The following is a 22,374-nucleotide window of genomic DNA, read 5'->3' as shown; positions in this document are numbered from 1 at the left end:
CACACACCCAGGGGTGCACACACCCACGGGCACACACCCAGGGGTGCACACACCCACGGGCACACACCCAGGGGTGCACACACCCACGGGCACACTCACCCCCAGGCACACGCACGCTCCCAGGCACTCTAACCGAGGTCCACTGGGGCAGGAGAACCAGGAGCCACACCCCTCGCCTCCAGTCCTTGGATGAGGAGAGTTTCTGTGCGGGGTGCCAGCCAGAGCCAGGAAAGGGAGACAGCAGGGGGAGCAGGGCACCCCGCAGGAAGGAGTGGCTGCGTCAGAGCTCAGCAGGGCACAGGAGAACATGGTCTCCCTGCGCAGTGCAGGAGCTCTGACCCTCACCTGATGGCCCCAGAAGTAGGGGGTGGACAAGACAGCAGAGAGCGGGTATGAGGGAGGAAGGCCGGCGGATGTGCAAGCGCGGCTCCTCCCCGAAGTCAAAGGGGGAAGCAAAGACCCAGCTTTCTGAGGGAGAGAAAAGGAAATGTGAGCAGGCAGCGAGCTTGCCAGAAGAGAGGGAGGAGAGCAGAACGCCAAGCAGAGCGAGCGCACCCAGAGAACAGCGATAAACGGGACGCCGGTCTGTCCCTGGGCAGTGGAACACAGGCTTTTGCTTTCCCCGCTTTTATTGATCTTCCTCTCCCATCACACTGTATATTTTTGGACTTTTTGACCATAAAATAGTTCAAGTGTAGTCATAGATAATGGAAGAAGGTGAAACTAGAATCAGTGAATTTTTAACTCTGGTGTGAGACTTATTAGAAAAGAGCTTATAAATACTGCCAAGGTGACGTTTGAGATTTACTTTGCACGCCCCTGCCTCTATAAACCACAAGCTCTGCCTGTCTAAATGAGAGCGAAAACTGTTCCTGCCAAGGGAACCACAGGAGAGGTATTACCTGCTCTTGATAGGATGCTCACGGATTCAGTTTACCCCTAAAATTCTGTTTGCGGCAACAATGTAATTTTAAATACTTCAGGACTATGTCTTAGTGGATAGGCGTTTGAGCTCTCCACTGGGCTCTGATCTGGGCTCCCTCCCTTTTTGAGCTGTGTGACCTTGGACAACTTATTAACCTCTCTGTGCCTCAGTTTCCACATCAGTAAATAAGAAACCAGTACTGGACCTTACAGGGTGTTGAAAGAGTAAGTAGGTCGGTGTTAAGTACACAGATCAGTTCCTGGCCCGCAGTAACCACTCAGTTACGATTATTCATATTGACTTGTTCTTTTCCAGTCTTCAATCCAGATGAACCAACCCCAGAGAGACTACTTCCACCCAGAGAAACTCCTAGAAACCACCAGATGGCCTCCTCTACAGTGGGCTTCCTCGAAGGACCTCGTGGCACAACGGCAGCGTTTGACTCCAGTGGGCTTCCTCGAATGTCATGAATGTAAATAATCCTGACACAGCTCATTTGTCATGCATCTCATTTTCAAAGTGTCCCCTTTTATGTGTGTGCACATACAAAGAAAAGATTAACTTACTGTGCAAAATACTGCTAGTTTCCTGCCTGTACCTAGTCTCTCTCCTTAAAGGAACAGAGTGCTCTTGATAAAACACTTCTCCAAATTCCCCCACGGCCCTGTTGGCCAAGAAAGTCACTTCTGGGTCCCCCTTCTTTTCCTCCCTGGCACCGCTTAAAACAGCTGCTTCCTGTGGCATCTCCCTACCTCGGGGCCTGCGGCGTGGTCAGGCCTTCCTCACACACCCCACCAGCCAGTGTCCTGCACACAGAGCTGGAGCCCAGAGAGAACAGCTGATGCGCAAAGAAATGAGTGTGAAAAGCTGGAACCTGCTGGACACACTTCCAGGAAAGATTTTGAAAGGACGTGACTTTGGCCTGCTGGCATTCTACCTGGTTCCTTCAACCTGCTTCTCCCTTCCCACCTAGAAAACGCAGCAGTCACTGGAAGACAAATTTCAGAAGTGCCCCTGGGTTGCAGAAGGTTTACTGGAGCCCAGAGTGCACCCACAAATAGGCTGTATCTGAGGTACCTGCTTTTTTTTCTGTAGCTATTTGTCACAATCTGTTAATCATAGCTCAGCTCTGCTCACAAAAGAAAACACAGGCCCCAAATGGAGAAGAAGCCGCCTGGCCCAACCCTGGCCATCACCTATTGTAGTTTCAACCTCTGCCACAAATATGAGCCTGAACCACTCAATCTGGAGTTTTCCTGGTCAGAACCAATGAAATCACCTGCATAAAACCATCACTCCCCCTTTGACAGCAGCTTTACCTGAAGTCATCTTTTTATTTGCTAATCACCTGTCCTGCTCTCTATCTATAAATACCCTCTTTTGTGTCGGTCAAGGCAGTATCTAGCCTCTCTGCTGCCTGATTCATGTCCGATAAAGCTAATTCCAAAATTGTGAATCTTTCTTTTTGACAACTCATTCCTAGTAGATTCAGCTACAGAGCTAGTAGTTCTCATCACAAAAAGCTTTGCTTTCTAGATATTTCTTGAAACTAACAACAAATTTATTTCATGTCCTCCTTTTTGATCAACTGACACAAGACCAGGGTTGGTGAATATCGTATGCGCTTCGGCAATTGATGTAAAGAGTCATAAATTGAAGAGGTTCAAGGGAAAGCCCTGGTGGCCTTATTCACTGTCCATCCAGGGGCGGCGTGCGCAAGGACGCAGTGGCTGTAAGACAGAAAGAACGAGGGGGGTGTGTCCACTTGCGGTCTGGCTGCCGGTAGGTCAGGCTGCTGTGCGGGCCTCGCACGTCTACAGCCTCGCACGTCTACAGCCTCGCACGTCTACAGCCAAGCCCACCTATCAGTCCCGACCAGCAGACCCAAGCTGGCTGGTATGGCAGTGAGCTCTTTTCTTAATTGAGGACATGGACAGCGAGGAATGAGTTTCACATAATTCAACTCAGTGATAGGAAAGCTGAAAGCTCCCTGCAGTAACAGGGCACGGGGCATGGACACATAAGAATTGGTACCCCAGAATGCTCATTTCTAGGGACTTTGATACCAAACACAACTCAAGAAGGGGTCTTTATCTGCATGTACATGCGTGGGAGGTAGCTTGCTCAAGATGAATGTACAGGCAGCTATTGTAAAACTGCGGGAAGCTTGCTAGAGATTAACGCTCACCCCCAATATCCCCTCTCTCTCCTGCTCAGGCATTTTTGGTGGTCTCCTGCTCACAGGCTCAGGTCCTATTAATTTCCATTTTTCTGCCATTTTCGTTGTCCCTGGGGCCTCCTGCCTGTCCAGAATCTGCCTCACTCCGGTGCAAGGTATATTAGGTATATTTGATTTCTCCTGGCCTGTCTTCCCTAACAAAAGACATCTCCCTCCAGTCTCTTCTGGTCCGAGGGATAGTTTGGCAACTTAACAATTTTAAACTCTGTTAAAAACTAGATACCGCTGGGAGGGGTGAAGTATTTTTTAGAAGCCAGAATTTGCATCTTGGTTAGTGCTGAAAGCGTCCTCAAAACAGTTTTTACCTGAGGGGGGTGGGGTGGGGGGGAGGAGCAGTAGACTTGGAAGGCAGGAGCCTCCTTGTCTAGCCTGGAGATGGGGTGTGGTATTGGGGGGGCTGCTGGGCCAGGTCTTCGTGTCTAAGGGCCCTGCTGTATGATCAATCTGCTTGTTTCCTGAGTTCTCTTGCCTTCTGCATAAGAAGCAGGAATATCTTAGGTCCATAAAATAACACTACTGTCTCAGATGATATTTTGCTTGGCAGACACTACCTCAGACACAACCAACTGGTTTGCCAGGTCATCTTCCAGGGTCTTTAAAGCATTTGACTTGAAAAGTAGTAGGGTTTCACATTTCAAATTACTTGCATTTTCATGTATCGAAATACAAATAATTCTACATAAACATGGTGCCACACCTACTCAGATTATTATCTGATCTAGAGTGCCCAGAGTGTTATCACATATTAAAAGGAAACCTTTGTAGGTGGAATTAAAAGCAATTCTCAATTTAAGAGTAAATATCACCATTTTGCAACCATCACAATACAAAGTATTACGGCAAGAATCATGACATGAATCTGAAGCCATTAGATAAACATTTGATGAGGACAAGGTATTTACAATGTCTCCGATTAGCTCCCCACATAGTACTTATTAAAAACAAGGAAAACTAACTGCTCAAAAGAAACCAGACATTATCTTAGTCAAATGGTAAATTTTATCAATGACAAAATTAATGTCACCAATAGTGGGTGCCAAGCACCAAGAACATGACCAAAAAACCTCGGCTTCACAAGGAATGCAGAGAATGTAAACTGGTCAGGCCACTTGGAAAGCTATGTGCAGGAGCCTCAAAACACTAGATGGGTCTGTCAGATAACCCAGGGCCTGCACTCCCAGGAATCTATCCAAACGCAATAACGGACTCGGAAGGAAACCTGCACTCCTGTGTTTACAGCAACTCTGTTTACAATAACCAAGATGTGGAAACAACCCAAATGCCCCCAAACAGATGCGCGGATGGAGATGTGGTTTATGTACATAGCAGGCTGCTGCCCAGCCATGAGGAAAGATCAACTTGTGTCATTGGTGGCAACAGGGGTGGAGCTGGAAGGGATTGTGCTCAGTGAGATAAGTCGGAAGGAAAAAGGCATTGGACAGTTTCACTTCCGTGCGTGGAATGTAGAGAAAGTGAACAAAGGGGAGGAGAGGAGAGAGGAGGGGAGGGAGAAGGGTCCGCACAGGTGAGGGAAGAGCCCAGGGGCAGTGGTGATGGGTGCTGTGGTGGGGGGAGAGGCCAGGACTACACCTGAGGGGAGATCAAATACTGCCCAAAAATACACAACAATGTGTAAGAAAGTGAACTTTTAAAAATTACAATATATAGATAAAATTAAAAAGGGACCCAGAGTGAGGAGAGCTTTACAAAACAGTCTACACTCCTAAATACGTCAATATCATAAAAACAAAGGCCAAGACATCCTTTTATAATAAGTATGATAAAGACACATTGACACAGTGGTGATTTTTTTTTTTAAAGTATTGGTTTGGGGGAGAAAAAATGCAACATGGAATAATATTCGAATTAGAAAAACCTGAATGGGAATTGTAGCCTTAAAAAAAAAACCCTATTACATGTCCTCAATTTAGTGATTATAATTAAGTTTTGTAAGAGAATATCCTTGTGCAGAGAGAAGCATACTTCACCACTTAAGAGAAAGGGTCACACCTGCGCCCCCATGTTTATTGCTGCGCTATTTACAATAGTAAAGATTGTATAGTGGAATTAACCCAGATACCCAAAAACAGGTGATTGGAGCAAGAAGATGTGGTACATACACACTATGGAATATCACTCAGCAATCAAAAAGGATAAACCCATGCCATTCGTGGCAACATGGATGGAGCTGGAAGGGATCGTGCTTAGTGAAATAAGCCAGAGAGAAAAAGAAAAATACCGGATGGTTACACTCATAACAGTGTAAAGAATCAGGGGGAAAAAGCAATTGTAATAAAGTAAAAACGAAAATCAACAAACAACTATAAACCAGAGACATTCTACTGGGGTAGTGAGGGGGAACAGGATCAAAACTGGAGCAGGAAGAGCTCAGGGACTATGGTGATGGCACACGGGTGAAGAGGTGGTGGGAAGCCCTCGGGGACTACAACTGAGATGGAAATGCACAGACCGGCAATGTGCACAGTGTGCTTAGAGTTTGGTTACCCTCACTGCAGCCTGTCAGTCTCTCTTTTGACCACAGGAGTCATGCCCCATTTTACTAAGTAAGGGATATAAACATGGAAGAAATGACTACCCATAATTGAGGGGAAGAAGAAATACGCAGCCTTCCTAAGATTAGTACGAATGTGGTGAGTCACTTCCTCTCTAAAAGGAAAGGCAAACATTTGCTGTTTCCAAGGACTGAGACTCCGGCAGACCCCCAGTCTCAGCCTGACTCATGCCGCACAGGTAGCAGCATACCCGGGCAGGAGACCTCCAGCCCATTCGCCCACGCTGCTGCCCACCCCAGTCCCACAGCCTCTGGGTTCCTCCAATTTCAAGATCCAGGTCAACTCAAATGTGTTGTCCATTTCAACCTTTGCGCCATGACATCTCTGGGGAAAGACATGCCAGTAAGACCAGGATGTTTGTGTTCACTGCATGTGATCCTCTAGCCTTGGGGGCCAAAGGCCTGGGTTTTCTTGGCTTCATCGTCCCCAAAGTTTCTTTCCTGAAGGAGATCTGCTCAGCCCTTCCACTGAGCTCTGTTTGCCTTCCGCTGGCAAAGAAGCTTCCCCTCCTGAGCTGCCCCGTGCCCGCAGGGCACACGTGGGCGGCTTAGGCAGTGCTGTGCTGTAAAGCACAGACACACGCGCCCCCAAAGTGTGCTTTTCATTCCACAGATGCTTTCTCCCTAAGCGGCTCCTGTGTCCCTCTTGGCGTGAAGCCGTATGTGGGGCTCTGTGCCAAGGAAAGTGGCTGTTTAAAGTTGTGCACTTTCTTGACATTTCTTTACCCCAGAAGCCCAAACAAACAGAACATTCTAGCACGATCGTGATGGAATAAAGTAGAAAAGGGAAAGGTTATACACATTGTTTTTTGTTTTTGTTGTTTTTTTAAGTTGCCTGGACGAAATGCTGGAAATCGGTTGTAACATAGAATTATCTTCCACGAGACTAAAGATTACAGGGTTGACGTTAGGACACAGAGCAAAAATATCACCTCTAACGGGAAAGGTTAGTGAGCATTTACCATCTCTGTCACAAGCATTTATTCTTGTTTTACATCACCTGCCAAAACACCAGGAGACGGCATTTTGAATCGTTTTATACTAGAATGTATTTCATTTTTGTGCCTTGCTTCTTCGTGACTTTCATCTTCTATTTTAGAAAGTCTCATGGAAAAGAAGAAAATCCATTTTGGTTGACTTAACTGCCCTTTCTCTTCTCACTTCCAGGTATTAGCTTAGGGCTTACTCAGAAAGAATAAGCAGTGTTCACGAACAACCTCGCTGATTCCGGGGGGCACCACCCGCTGAGTTCTCCAACACCTCTGCATATGCACACACACCCCACTCGAGGAAGTGACATCAAATCCGTAGCCACACGTGGACTCCAGACCCATCTGACCTCCCCCAGGGTGGCCCTGAAAGACACCTTCTCAGAAACTCTGACCCTGGGCAGAGGGAGGGAAACTTACTTTCTGTCCACCTCAGGTGTTGACGCGACGCTGCTGAAGCCGAGCGTCTCCTAGGAGAGAACATTCACAGCGTCAGCGCAGGCAGAGCGGCAGGACTCATCAGATTCGCACAGAACACAGCTTAACAGAAATGCAGAAGCAAAGGAGATGATTAAAGCCACTGTGCTTACTTCGATCTGGGACCGCAGCTGAAGTGACGTGGGGCTGGCGTCGGGTTTCTCCTAAAACAGAACAGATGCTGGTTTAATGAGACTTCCAAACGTGGCTTACACCAGAAAGACAAACAAACGTGTAAGAAGAGATGAGGGGTCTGGGAGACGCAAGGGCACAGTGGGCGTAGATGGTGCAGATAAACAGATTTTCTGGGAAAACTCGAGTATTTTTAAAACAAGAGTCCAGCCTCTTAAGATGAGCAACATTGAACCATTTTCCAAACTCCACCACTGGACACCACTGACAATTTTATTATAGAAGGAAAAAGCACAGACTAACTGGAGGGAAACAGCGAAATAATTCTCTGGATGCCACTAGACCACCAGGTGGAATAGAATTTATGGCGATCTGCAGGGTTTCGGGTTATTTTTTTATATATATAAAACAGTGGAGTTGTGACCTGATGTATTCAGTGTCTTTGGTGTGGTAAGACTCGGGCAAGTGTCTGAGGTGGGGGCAGCCCTCAACATCCCCAGGTTCTTATGACACAAAGCAACTGGTCTTGCTGAAAACCTAGAAACAGACATCTCAGTATCCTATTAATATATGAAGTAAATATCTAGCATTGAGAATACTGGGAGGAAAAAAGCTGGTCATAAGAAGCAGGAACTGAATATCCTTAGAGATAAAACCAGCTCTGTAGCACTCAGACTTTACAGTTAAAAAATCAAACCATCTCCTTTTCAGAAAAAAAAAGGCAGTTACCTGCAATGAAAATAATATATTGAAATGCATTGTCGAGCATATTAATAATAGGTTGAAATGTTAACAACATAGGGAAGTTGCACTTTTAGAAGCATGAAGGTAAACTATAGGCGCAAAAGATTAAACAATATATAAAAAAATCAACTAGTGGACCAAGCGCAGAGCACCACACTGATATTTTTCATAGGTAGAGAATAACTCTCCTCCTAAATAAGCACAAAAGTGGAAGGCCTGACCAAAGGGTGGCCCTCACTCTGGGGTGGCTCCAGCTGACCAAGTGCGGACAGCAGGACAGTTGGCTTCGGAGGAGAAGTTTGAAAGAACTCCGTCACACAGGTTTGAAAGAACAGATCCTGGTGAGTTTCCCATAATCCCATTGTTCTTGATTGCCACTCTATACCTCAGACAGCCCACACACTATTTGAAGACTTTTCTTAGTCTTGGGGAACATTCAGAAAATGGGGACAGATCATCTCAAATTATAAATTCTCACATGCATCTAAATGGTTCACCTTGGGCTCCCCCTGGTGGTGCAATGGGTTAAAGCACTGCATTATGAAGCTCTCCAGCCACTGCAGCATGAGTTCGATCCCCTGCCAGGGAGCTGACCCACATGGCTAGACAGAACTCTCCTGACCCACCCACTGCTCCCCTCAGCCGTGTGTTTCAGTATATCAGCCTGTTCTGCTCCCCACTCTGTCTCTGGTGACTCCTCTCACCCACCACACTTCTGGCCTATACCTCAATTCTGTAAGCATAAATAAGTAAATCTTTTTTTTTTTTAAAGGTCACCTGACAAGAGCAGTCTGTTTCCTCATAGGGCGGTCTATTTCATCATTAACATGAGTACCAAACTAGATCAAAAGCTTAAAAGTGCAGCGATGACATTGTTGAATGTGTTTAATGCCGAGTAAATAAATGTATATATGTAAACAGGCAGCAGGAATCTGAGGCCAACAGAAAATATGTGGTCAAAGTGCAGGGCTGGGTGCCTCTGAGGGGCATGAGCAGTATGTTCTGATCAACTGACCGTCAACTCTCCCCAAACCCTAAGCCCCTGCTGTTCTGAAAAGCTATCAAAGTGAATCCCCAAAGAACTTCTCTTAGTTGACATCCTCCACGTTCTTATTAGTGTTTCATTTCTGTGAACCCTTCCTGAAATTGCCCCTTGAAAACACAACTCCATCCCACATCATCCGTAACCATCCACAAAAAATGATCAGTATCATCCAGCTCTGTTCCCCTCCTTCGTTCTTCTTCCTCTTCTAGCTTCTTCGAGCTCCAAGTCTCTACCTCACTAGGTAATAGTCCATGCTAGGAAGCTACAAGTTTTTATTGTATCTTTTTACCCACATTTTTCTAATGTTATTTATCCATATCATAAACAAGAGTATTATGCAAATGTACCTGCTCCAGCATACAAAGCAGGGGCCGGTCAAATACATTCAATATTTGCTGGTCAGGAAGCAACATGCTAAGCCATTCATCTTTACATACTAATTTGTTACTTATAACAGACATCTGAACATGTTTAATCTACTTTTAGAAAATTGATTAAAATGGAGTTTTGTGTATATTGAAAGTTGTCAGGAACAAATCTCTCTCTACCAGGTACACGTAGAGCCACTTCTGGTATTTTTCCCCCAAACATACACAAAATAATATTTTTCAGAGAAAGCTTTAGTAAGAACACTAACTGCTACTTATGATCATTATGTGTGAGTATTATTAAATATTTAAGTGATATGAAAAGTATGAAACAGAAAGTACAGCAAACGTTTGTGGATGCACAAGAGCCTGGGAAGTGGAATATCAGATAGAGTTCAAGTTAGCAGCTGTTCTGACCCGCAAGTGCTGGACAACATTGTATTCTGTTTATCACTGAAAACATTAGTTTTTTTCATGGCATAACATTGCATGCAAAAGTATGATGAAATTAGGCAGAAAGAGCACCAGCTCTGTGTGCAGCAACAAAAAGCATTGCTTATATAATAAAGCAGCAAAGATTCTGGTGGTCAGAGAGACAGAGAAAGAATTAGGACACCCCCTTTCCTGTCGTCTCCAGATGGGGCACCACCTCTCTCTCTCCTCCACCCAACCAGCCAGAGTCCTGGGGAGAATGCATGGACGCCATGGATCTGAGCTCCAGCAGGAAGGACAGTCCTGGTGAATGGGGTAGGTGGAATAAGAACTAAAGAGAACCACATGGTACAACTGATGGTCCATGATGTGACTCCTGCTTTGAAAATCATGTTGATGGAAATAGTATTGTGCAGGCCATCAAAACAGTCACTGAGTGTGTATGTGTCTTTGACCATATTATGGGAAAGAAGACTCAGTGAGGAAGGAGTCTCCACTCCCTCAATAGTAAACGCAGGCTGTTCCAGCCCATGCTGCAGTGTAACACACCCCAACTTAGCCACATAAACCCACAAGCAATTTATTAGACTCTGTGGGGATGGGCTCAGAAGGGGACAGCAGAAAAGCTGCTTCTCTGCAGCGTGGCTCCTAGGGCCTTGGCTAGGAGGATTTGAGCTGGAAGTGTGGATGGACAGTCGGGCTGTAGTCATCAGGAAGTTTGTTCCCAGTGTCTGGAGGCTGCTGTAGGCAAAGAGTGTAGATGAAAGACACTACCCGCTGGGACACCTGTGTGTGGGCGCCCTAGGCAGCCTGGTCTTCCTCAAAGCAGAGTGCTGAGTTTCAAGGGCATGCACAGCAGAAGCTGGCTTGCTTTTTACCACAGCCTCCTGTGGTGTCACTTTGGTTGGAATCTCAAGCTCTCCCAGAGGCAAAAAGGCGCCCAGCTCCCCTCTCTCAGCAGGAAGCATCAAATCACAGGGTAAGGGGAGATGCCATTATGGAGATGCCAGCCTTGGAAACTACTGACCACCAAAGAGAGGGCACCATACTGACCACCAAAGAGAGGGCACTCGCAAAAGGTTTTGGAATGCAGGAGGAGATGAAAACACTCATTCACGACCACGTCCATATATATATGGTGATTTGAGCTCTTTGTAGAATTTGCTCAAGTAACCAATCTTGGGCCCTTGGTGTCAGCTGTCACCTCAATTTAAAACTTGAAATATCAAGTATCATACTCTACAATTATGTCTCTCACTTCAAACTTATTGTTATAACCAAACTCAAATACACAAAAGCAAAGAGAACCACATGATGAACACGAGATTCCTATTATCCAGGTTAATGATCTACACATGCTTGATTTTCTTTCATCTACACCTTCCCAGGCTTTAGCTCTACCCCATTTTACAGTCCTAGGTTTGTATCATGAAACAGGATCATGTTTAATGTTAAGATATAGCCTTCAAGGTTTCTAAAGTCTGAAGAAGGTACGAGCTTGAGAAGATGGTCCCACCATCAACAATTTGAATCCTTCCTACTAGCACTCAAGGACTTTCACTGGTTATTGCAGGAAAAAAAAATCATATTGAATACATTCAGATAGTACATTTAACTGTTCGAAAGAACACGAAGAAATGCACTCAAAACCAAGCATGGCCCAAGTGCTCATTACAATTCGCCACGTGTAGGGTCATGCACAGTGCTGGGGCCTGGCAAAGTATTAAGTAGTACATGCATTTAGTGCAAATTAACTCCATTCTTTGGTCCACATTCAAGATGAGCATCAGGAGAGCCATTCAACAAATACAGGCTCGTTGAGTTCAGGTTCTCTAACTTTGCTAAACCTTTTAAAGAGAAAAGTGACTGCCCAGAAAGTGACCTGTGGATTAAACTGCCCATCCTGTAATGCCACGTTAGCAAGATAAATAAAATTAACATAAGCAATTTTTTAGCTTGGAAATTATAAATGCTAGTAGAAACCTCCCTAACTTAATGAAGTACAACCATGGGAACTAAATAAAAATATAAATAAAGCCCAAAATGCATGTGCGTCCGCACTCATTTTTACAATTGTGTATTCACATCACATTATTATTTTTTCCTAACAGTAAGTTCAACTTAAAATACAATTTCCAGATGCCCTTAAAGTTTTTAAATTATGTACATTTCTATAAAGGTAACATACACACCAGTGGTTACTTCTACAGAGGTTACTTCTCCATTTTTAACATTATTTCAAGCCTATATAACATATATATTAAACACAGGAAGATTATAAAAATATAAATATAAAATATATATTTAAAAGAAATATAAAAAGTCTATTAAGCACAATAAAAACACCCTCAAATTAAGTGACAGTATCAGTAATATCGAGCAGTTAAACAACAAAAATAATAATACAATTTAATTTTTCAAATGAAGTCATGCCCCGTATTAAAACACTTTCTTGAGAATTTACAATAACTAGCTCATAGAAAACCATGTATGAATTTTATGATTAATAACAAATTAAGATTCATGATTTTTAAAAATCATATCATATTCACATTGTGACTCAAAGAGATTAAACCATTGCACTGTATAGTATTTATTTGTTTGAAAGGAATCAGATGACCAAAACATTACTAAGGGAGAAACCTCAAATCCATTTCTTGTCAACTGGGGACAGTTTCCGGAAACAGCAATTCATTAAATGTTTGTTATGTCCAACACAGAAGCAAAAAGGGAACGAATGCTTCAAGGTGAAATGTGATTTGCCAAAACCACCTGCCCGCGCATGCGCGCAAACACACACGCAACACGTCTGTGGCCACACTCACAGGGCCCGGGCATGGGTCAGTGGAAACTCTGACCCTAGATGAATACATCTGCACGTGCAGTGTTACTGCCACTTGTACAACACCACGGAACCAGGAAGCCCCTCTGAGCAGATGAAGGCCTGGAAAAGAAGAAGCACACCTACCTTCATGCTTGTGTTCAGCGACTGAGGCACCAGCAGCCAAAGGGAAATTACAGCTGGAAAGGAAGAAGGGAGAGGCCCCTCTCCTCTTCCTAAAGCAGGGTCGAAGAGCCCAGGGACCAACCACTGACTAGTCCCAAGGCTCTCCCTCTACCCTGGGTACTGGGAGATAGGGGTCCAGCCTGGAGATGGCCCGCTGAGCCATCCTCAGACACGCTGGGGAAATGCTTTGGGCTATTTCTGATGCCTTCTAATAATGGAGGGAACCAAGCCTCAAGCCACCAGGGAAAGGCTGCTGCTGGTGTTAGACTTAGAAACTCACTTGGCACCTACCCCTTTACAAGAAGGCTGTGAAGTTGGGGTCCCTCCCAGCTGGCAAGGTCTATTCTTGTCTCACTTGTCCACCCCAGCCAATCAATGGGCATCTGTTCACTTTACAAGGATTTAAATAGCAACATTTTCTTGGAAGTTTTCTCACGGCCCATCAACTTAGCTAGTGAGAGCTACTGCTTCTCTCTTCACAAGGTTTCTTGAATCCAGCCAACCCCATTCCCACAGATCAGTTTCTGTGTGGTCCTTCATCTTGAAGTTTCTGAGACCACCACTGTGGGGAGTACGAGGTGCGGACCACCAGTTAGGAGAACAGGGGTCCAGTCCTGCTCCCTCTACTAGAGACCTCTAGGCCTTGGCTTGGTTTGGTTTTTCCGATAGCAAGAAAGAGAAAGGGATGCTCTGATTGCCTTGAGGTTTCTCTGGTCACCAAAAGCCTGTGATGAAGTGGCATGATGCCAACCTCACACAACATTCAAATACCACATCTCCTGAAGCAAACGTTATGGCCTCACTAAGTGTATTGTAGCTCACACATCGTGACCAATTGAAGACTCATCTATCTGCAGGTTTCTTCTAAGAGAAGTCTTGGTCTGAGCCCCGGCTCCCTGACTCAAAACCTGCACCTTATTAAGATCTGCAGCCAGCTGGACTATGACACTGTATCATTTCTCTGTTCAAAAACTGTGGAATCGCAATGACATTTCTGATGAAGAGGCCCTCCCACCAACAGGCCCCACGGTAGATCACCCTCTTCTGGGAGAATGGACATGCACCCTGTGTCCCCCAAGGATTTGCAATTCTAGTGTTTCACATCTATCCGTGCTACTTAGAATGGACTCCTCTCCAACCTAACCCTACTAGTCTTTTAGAACTAACCAAACCATCTCCTGTTACACCTTCTCTGTCTACCTTTGCTGTAAATGACACAAATGAGTTTGTTTAAAACTACAACTAGTTATATGGTTTACCAGTTAAGAGTACCTAGTTACACTCTTCTATGCCCTTACAGTGACTCTTCTAATCAGTCATTTATGCCTTCGTCTATCAGCTAGACTGTAAATGCCCTGTACATAGGGACTCACTGGGCCACAATCCATCAGAGACTATTTACTTAGCACTTAGTATTTACCAGACTTCAATGTTTGCAGCAGCAAACAGACCGGTCCTCCTCCTGCAGATGTGGTGTTAATTCTGCAACACTGCACTCTCCCCCTGAACCCCCTGCTTGGTGGGGGTCTGTTGGCTCAGTTACTTAAATTGGATACCTAATTCTCACTCTTCTTTTGAATTTTTGTTTGCAACTTCACTGATTTGGACTTGTTTCTTTTGGGTTGCAGAGTTGCACTGGTCAGTAAAGGTAATTTAGTAAGTAATTTTTTTTAAAGTTCTACAACTTCTAGTTGTAATTTCATAGAAAATATTCTGGTGCGCAACCACTTTTAGGGAAAAATCTGCAATGGCCTCTGCTCCACCTATACCTTTTCACGACTCGTTTCACCCAAATCAGTTAGAGGTGCAACAGGAAATGTTGGTCATTTTTCAGGTTCCTATAAGTTCATGGCCTGGCATATGAACTTTTTTTTTAATGAATGAAAGTGAATGAAAAAAACCACCATGCTGCCACATCAAAGAAGAAAAGTTCCAAGGAAAAAAAACTTTATTTCACAGTTGAATGCCATTCCAATACCTGCAATCTTAAAACATATCCAAAATTAACAGATCAGTGAATTTCTAGAAACATTGATAAGAAAGAAACCAAAAGTGGCAATTTCCCCCTGGCCAACAAGTGCTGTGGCAACATAATTGAATCTCCTTGCTCTATTGGTCTGTTCTGCGAACTTTCTTACATATTTATTTAAGACTGTGCCACCCTCCAGAAAGTGATTTGCAGCATGATAAAGTGAAGTTATGTAACTGATGTCAATGATACAAAGGGATGGAAGGGATCAAATTGCGTAGTAACGCTGGCCCAGGAATTAACTTCATTTACTAGAGGTAGCCCATGGGGTCCTAATTGGAGAGAGACCACACCTTTTGGGCTGTTTTCTAATGTTTAAAGCAAAGAAGGAAGCAAGAATGATGTGATCCATACTTTGATATGGACGGTGATCATAGATACATGACTACTTTTGTTGCTGAGAATTTCTCGGGCTTCTAGCAGGAGCACATCCTGACAAATATCTCTCACAACTGATTTTGTTCTTTGACTCAAGACAAAACTGGAGGTAGTTATGAGCTTCCCTGGTGATGGAAGCTCCGGACACAGTGCACGCTCCCTGGGTGGAGTCATGTGATTACCTGGGTGAGGGAGACACACAGACAGTGGGGAAGAGTCCTCCATCTAGAAAAGCATGATGGTGGTAAGACAGGAAATGGTTGAGGCATTGGTTAAATTCAAGGATAATATGAAACTGTAAGTGGCAAGCTTAGCATTCTTAGGGGTCATTTCAAACATCGAAGTGTGAGTCTTTAATTTCTAACCTGTTTTAGGAAACATGAGTTAGATTGCCTAGGTTACAACGTTACAATGCTGAGTCCTGCCTCTGTCAAACCTCTTGCCCAGCGACAGGAGTTGGACTCTGACCATGACGGAACCACTGATAAGTTCAATAAGAAGAGGCCCATTAGGAGAAAACAACTTTCACTATGAGCAAAACAATCATGAGAGTGCCTTACAAATGTCTTACAAATGTGTCAGTAAAGATTTTAATTGTCCTAAAGAAAAGAAACTGACCAGGTAGGCAATTCAATTTTTCTTGACCGGCAGGACTTGGCCCAGTGACACTAACATACAAACATAAAAGGCCCAACGTCATTTCTCAGGTGAGATGCCGACATCTGCTACTCCGTGTGGTGTCACCCTCCATGCGGTCCACACAGACTCGCTGTCCTGAGAACAGTGTGCGGTGACCTCACTCACCAAGCGATCTTCCTGTTACATCTGGCTGCTGTTTGCAGTTTATTAACAAGAGACAATGGGCAGGAAGCAATTAAATGGGCGCACAGACTTTTGCTTTTCCTCCCTCTCTCCCCTTTCTCTAGTCATTCTGGAATTCTAAAAATACTTGTTGGCTGCACATCATATGCTAACAGCATATCAACAGGAATGAAACACACAAAGGATGCTACTGCCTTCGCGGAGCTGACATTCTAGTGATTTCTAAAGCCCTTTCTGGTTCCCCCACACCTAGTGTCTTTTCCACTGTCCTGGCACCAGGCAGATGCCGTCTGGATAGCTCTGGGTGCCTGACTTGCTGGGACACCATAAAAACCAGGAGAACTGTCCCTTGAGTGGTGTCTGGAAATGGGATCGTGTAAACAGGATCAATTGGAGGAACTGAAGCTGTTTATTCAGGGAAGGGAAGGAAAATACAAACATGGGAAGGGCTCCCAGGGAGCAGGGCAGACGGCTGCCCCTGCTGCTTTCCATGGAGACAGCAGACAGGACACTGACTGTGGACACTGGGGGCGCCCTCCACACTCAGGGCACTCTCCTCACTGGGGAAACTGGGGAGTGGCCCCCACACTGGGTTCACTGGGGGGCGATCCCCACACTGGGGACACTGAAAGGAGGAAAGTGAAATGAAAAATGTGCACAATACTTTTAAGAAAATTAAACCTAGAGTATTGCCTGTACCCCAGTTCTGTATGAATAAATAAAATCTTAAAAAAAAATGTAATACATTTCAAATCCAGTAAAACTAGAAATTACAAAATACTAATAGAGTTCTAAATGCAGCTTGGGGGAGGCGAGGACCACCCTAAAGTTAGCTGGGCCACACTGGATCCACCACAGGGTCCTTGTTGCACCCCACTCTCCAAGCCACTGCTGCACTTTCATCTCCATGCCTGAACCATGAGCTACACTCTTCTCCCAGCTCCGAGGCCCCTGGGCACGAAGTACAGGACATCTGTTGGTCACTGACTGCTGATGCCCACACCTCCATGGTGCTCTCTGCTCCCAAGTAGTCACAAATTAAGATCCTACCCTCGGTGCAAGCTCAAGGAAGCCCCAGAACGGAGGTCCCCGAGCCTGTACGTTGCAATCACCAGGAGGACTTTTCCACACGGACTGCTGGCCCCACCCAACAGCCCCATATTCAGCCCCGTGGGAGGTGCACCCTGCTAATGTGCGTGTCTACCAACACCCAGGTGGTGCTGGGGACCCACACTTTGGGACAGCTGCCCAGAGAAGACTTCTGAGAGTCTCTCTTCCAGGATCCACCGGTCTGCAGGCTAAAGAGATGAATATATTCTGAGTCACAACTGAACTCAAGTCTTCAGTGCTCTACCATAGGATGATCATGACTCTGATTTGAAAGTAGAGTTGGACTTAACGGCATTTAGGGAAGAAAGGTAAGTTCAGCCAGGTGTCCAGTAGTGGAGTAAATTATAGACAACATGTGGGCCGAAGCGTGACCACTCAGTCTTCTGCCTGCGATGGGGTTTCTTAAAGAAAGGGTTCAGCCCTTCGTAGGACTAACTGTGCTTCCATTACCTGTGCTGGCATATAACCGCTGGAAATTAAATAAGCTCCTGTGGGGTAATTTACCTTTTACATTATGTTTTTATGGGAACGTGAACGACAAGTCCTAACCCAAGTCTTAACTCAGCCTTCTGGAATGGTTGCCCTTCAGAGGTTGGTGGCTGCCTGTGACCGAACTTTCATGTGCTCGTTATTGATCCAACGAGTACTTCCTGAGTGCCACCACTGAACCTGGCTGACATGCTGGGCACCGGGACTCCAAAGAACAGCCAGTGACCCTCAGGTGCCCAGAGGTAACTGGAACATAAAAACCCACAGCTTCCATATTACCATATAAGTAACACGTGTTAGTAAGCAGCTTGGGTGTCTGAATAAGAGTTGTGCAAAATTATGTTAAGCCCAGCAAGAGCCGATGCCAAATTTAGATGAATCTTCTAACAGACTGGCTCACGTTTGTCATGTTTAACCCATGTAAAATCCAATGTTACTACCATGTCATTTGACCGCCTTTCTTTCTCATTTTTTCAATGACACATTCAAGCCACTGTGGTTTTTGTAACTCTCTTTAAAACTTCCAGAATCAGTGACAATCCAGTGCATCTTAAACCATCTGTCACAAACTTATTTTCAAAGTAAACAAACCCCTGAATTAATTGTGTTACCTAATGAAGTAAAGCGTTAAAACATCAGTAGATGGCATACTCTTTCAGAAAGTAATATAAGAATAAAATAAAAATTATAAGAAACTCGAGACAAATGTCAAGATTTAGCCTATGGCAAACATTTTACTGCCATATTATAAAAGCTTGAAAAATAAAGCTTATAATGGAAATCAAGGCAGACCAACCCCAAAGTAATATACATAAATGATATGTTTCTGTTCTTGGATAGTGATTTTCCTCCCTTCTGAGCATTAATCTTTGAATGACTTACTCTATAAATTATTGAACTTAGTTCAAAAGCAAATGAAATTTAAAATACCCATTTATTGAACGGCTAAAGTGCCATGTTGAAATTACTATGATTTATCTGTTTCCTTAACGGTTACTGTAGCAAACGTACTTCATTACTCAAAATTATTACCAGGTTACATAGTTTACTCTAGTTTAAACATAAATCTGTGCCCCTATTCAGAACAGCCGCTGTTTGTCAAGATCTCATTCATTCATCCACAGCCAGCTTTTTCTTTCTGCAACCGAAAAGTGCATCTCTGGGTATGCTTAAGTAGATAGGGAGCTCTTATTTGGGGGAAAACCAAGGAAGCTCAAGTGTATTATGATTACTATTGGGGGTGTCGGTGCCTAGGGTGGAGTGCGAATCAACCAGTACAGAGTTGATGAACCCCCCGGCCCCCTGCCATGTGCTCACAAGCATCCGTGTACCCCACATGACACTAGCAGCCCTGGCACCAGAGGCAGCGCTGACTGTAGCATGAATAATTTCATGGCCAAACACTGTCCTTACTTCCAGGATCTGAGGCTCTAACAGCAACTGAGCCATTCTGCTGAGCTTAATAAGGAGGTTCTCATTTAAAATGCAACTTCTCATCCACACCAAGAGAAGGGTCTCCTCACTTAAGGTCTCAGAATCTAATTGGTACAGAAGTTGGGAGAAATGCTTGTCCTCCACCTGGAGAGAAATCTGCCACATACATGACAGCACAGTCAAGGACTCAATATACAGACAGGCTGGCAAGCAAGAAAAGCTCTACTGTGATAGACGAACAGAAGACTTCCAGAGAAATTGCTGAAATAAAGATATCTTAAAAATGGGTGGTTTTGAAAATAACAAGAGAGTCTCCCTGGTGACTTAGGGGTTAAGTCTCAACACTATGAAGATATCATCAGCTACTGCAGCACAAATTTAATCTCCAGCCAGGGAGGTGACCCACATGGTGCAGCAGACCTCTCCTGTCTCCCTGTTGCTCCTCTCAGCAGTGTATTTCAGCTGATCCACCTGTTCTGCTCCCCACTCTGTCTCTGATGAATCATTTTACCCCCACTCCACTCTGGCCTGTACCCCAGTTCTGCATGCATAAATAAATAAACCTTTTTTAAAAAAAAAAGTCCTACAAATCTCACATAATGACCAATTTCTTTTCAACAAATAATTCTTAGCAGAGTGTCTTTCATTTGAAAATACATTATTCAACATACAAATACATCATCTACCCTATTTTTGAGTATTAGTCTATTAAAGATCTGGAAAAATCAGTAACTATCCTCAGAGTTTGCTTTACGATCCCTGTTTCTTAACCTGTCCTGTCAAATTCTCCTTTCCTGTGGCATGGAAAGAAACAATTGGATTTCCTTGTCATCTTTTAATGAGCCTCGATCACTTAAATATCACCAGGGTGTTAATTAGGAATTGCTTCATACAAGGTTTTGCACGTTATATGCACAGAAAATTTGCAAGGACACAAACAATAACTCAGTTACCCCCTAGCAAATAGGTTTACGTTTTTCTTTCAAGAAAAGCAGACCAAACCTGAGAAGAGATTAAACAGGAAATGCATGAGATCGGGGCAGCGAGCAGATGGGCACCCGCTTCTCAGACTGGGGCAAACACAAGCAGTCAGTCAAACGCGGTGACCTATGTTCTCCTTCCGGAGAGGAAGGTGGGCTATATCCCTCACACACTTTCCCTCTAAAGAGGTAGAGCTGAGCCCAGTTAGAGCACAGCCACTCCGGGAGGCAACAGAATAAAAAGTCTTGCAAGGTAGTCTGATCTGCTTAAAAAAGAGATGCAATCCTCCTATGTTGTATGCCCCACCACGAACCCCCCTCACAAGCCATAAAACAATGTAAGCCAACTCAGAGCGCCACTCTGGCTTATATTCATTCATTCCACACAATTCAACAAAGACAACCTAAGGATCACAGTGTCCACATCTGCCACAAAACTCCAAGCTAGAAGGAGAAATGGCTAGGAGCCTACTACGAAATTTAAATGTCTCACACACACACACACACACACACACACACACACATTTTGACAGCTGCTATAAAAAGTCTCTTGGAATAGTCTACATTTTTTTATTTTTTTAAATTTATTAATGTATATAAGAAATGTGGTGTAGACCAGAGATGCAGGGTAGGGGTGGGCGCCAGAGGCAGAGTGGGGAGCAGAATAAGCAGTTCCACTCAAATATACTGTTGAGGGGAGGAGCTGTGGGGGAAGACAGGAGAGATCTGCTGTGCATGTGGGTCACCTCCCTGGCATGGGCTTGAACTCATGCTGCAGTGGCTGGAAATAGCTTCATAGTGCTGAGACTTTACCCTCTGTACCCCCAGGGAGGTCCTGAGTAGTGTACATTTTAGTCACCAGATACATGACCTTACTGAGAATGCTTATTATACGGAAGAGAAAATGATCTTTGGAAATGGAGAGGTTTTTCCAGTCTTTGCCATCAAGTATTCACACAGCGGGAAGTAAAGTCCATATTTTCACCAAAAGTCTCTTATAACACTGGAACAAGCAATGCACCATTGGGACAATCTGCAGAACTAAGAGACAGGCGAGGACAACTGCCAGGGAGCACCTGATGTGCCAAGAATTCTCAGCCTGATTCGGGGCAGGGGCTTTAAAGTCATGACAGGAAGCAAGGCGGCCAATGAGTACTTTTGACAAACCTTTAGGAAAATGAAAGGTGGGCCTCCCCCACCCCCATAGGACTGGCAGGTATTCCATCGTCATCTCACACACTACACTGTATTTGTCCAGATTCATCTTTTCAGATTTCACTGTGGGCTTCTGGGGAGAGGCTGCTTGTGATGAACATCCCAAGGTCTAGGGAAGTGGCTGGGAGAGACTGAATATCTTAAATAATACGTATTTGTTGGGTGAATACATAAACAGTAGCCAAAAGGAGGAGATCGGAAGTGGAATGATGTGCCACAGGAAGCTGGGAACCAGCAAACATGTAACAATGGATGAAAATTTCAACTAGTGCTTAATCCCTGTGACTGACGTTGTACAACTTGACCCAAAGCTTGAGGAAGACAGTAAGCGTGTCAGTAAAGCAAAACAATGACAGAAACGTGTTCAAGGAAGGACAGAAAGCACATTGAGCTCTTTATGTATCTTCTACAACATGTGTCAGGGGTTTGTTAAGGACAACACAGGCCACAATTCATCCTTGTTCATCGGGAGCAGGAAGTCAGGGCTGGGGAATGAATGGAGTAGTTTGGAAATACATGAAAGCAACACATTATTTTCTTGAAAATTCTCCTAAAGTTTTCATTTTAATTATATACATTTTAGGAACTGAACTGCTATACTGATTTCGTTTACTACACCAAGCTGTTATCGGAACAGTAGCAGCAAACTCCATCAGGCTACCTGGCTAATGTACCTCATAAGCACCAGCTATTCACCGAACATCCACCCAGACCACTCGGCAAGTTTTCAGGCTATACCCCCCCACCTTGTCCATCAGGTATCCACCTATAAATTAAGTAGATGGCCAAGGGCCAATTTTTTTTTTTCAGGAGCTGGGACTATCTGCAGTTCGTTCCTATCCATCATCATCATTATCACTATCATCTAAGGAATCATTACCAACTTGACTACCATTATCACCATCATCATGTCCACCATAATCATCACCATGTCCACCACCACCACCATCACCACCTCTACCACCATCATTATCTTCACCACCATCA

The 22,374-nt window shown here is 44.5% G+C and overlaps 1 protein-coding gene across 2 annotated transcripts in view; it reads right to left on the bottom strand.

The window, feature by feature from the left end:
• The window catches only part of SASH1 (SAM and SH3 domain containing 1), a 178,930-nt gene that overhangs the window by 90,414 nt on the left and 66,142 nt on the right, over positions 1–22,374 (bottom strand). Inside the window, exons 3-4 of one of the 2 annotated variants that reach the window (XM_004673924.2) lie at positions 7,316–7,366; positions 7,146–7,195 (exon numbers count right to left, since the gene is read on the bottom strand). In XM_004673924.2, the coding sequence (XP_004673981.1) occupies positions 7,146–7,195; positions 7,316–7,366 (101 nt within the window). The remainder of the gene's footprint in view (positions 1–7,145; positions 7,196–7,315; positions 7,367–22,374) is intronic. The other variant, XM_012722323.1, reaches the window with a different exon arrangement.

Source organism: Condylura cristata, unplaced genomic scaffold, assembly GCF_000260355.1.
Source record: "Condylura cristata isolate star-nosed mole 26May11 unplaced genomic scaffold, ConCri1.0 scaffold00001, whole genome shotgun sequence".
In the NCBI taxonomy this organism is placed as follows: domain Eukaryota; kingdom Metazoa; phylum Chordata; class Mammalia; order Eulipotyphla; family Talpidae; genus Condylura; species Condylura cristata.
This window is presented reverse-complemented; position numbering and strand designations above follow the sequence as displayed.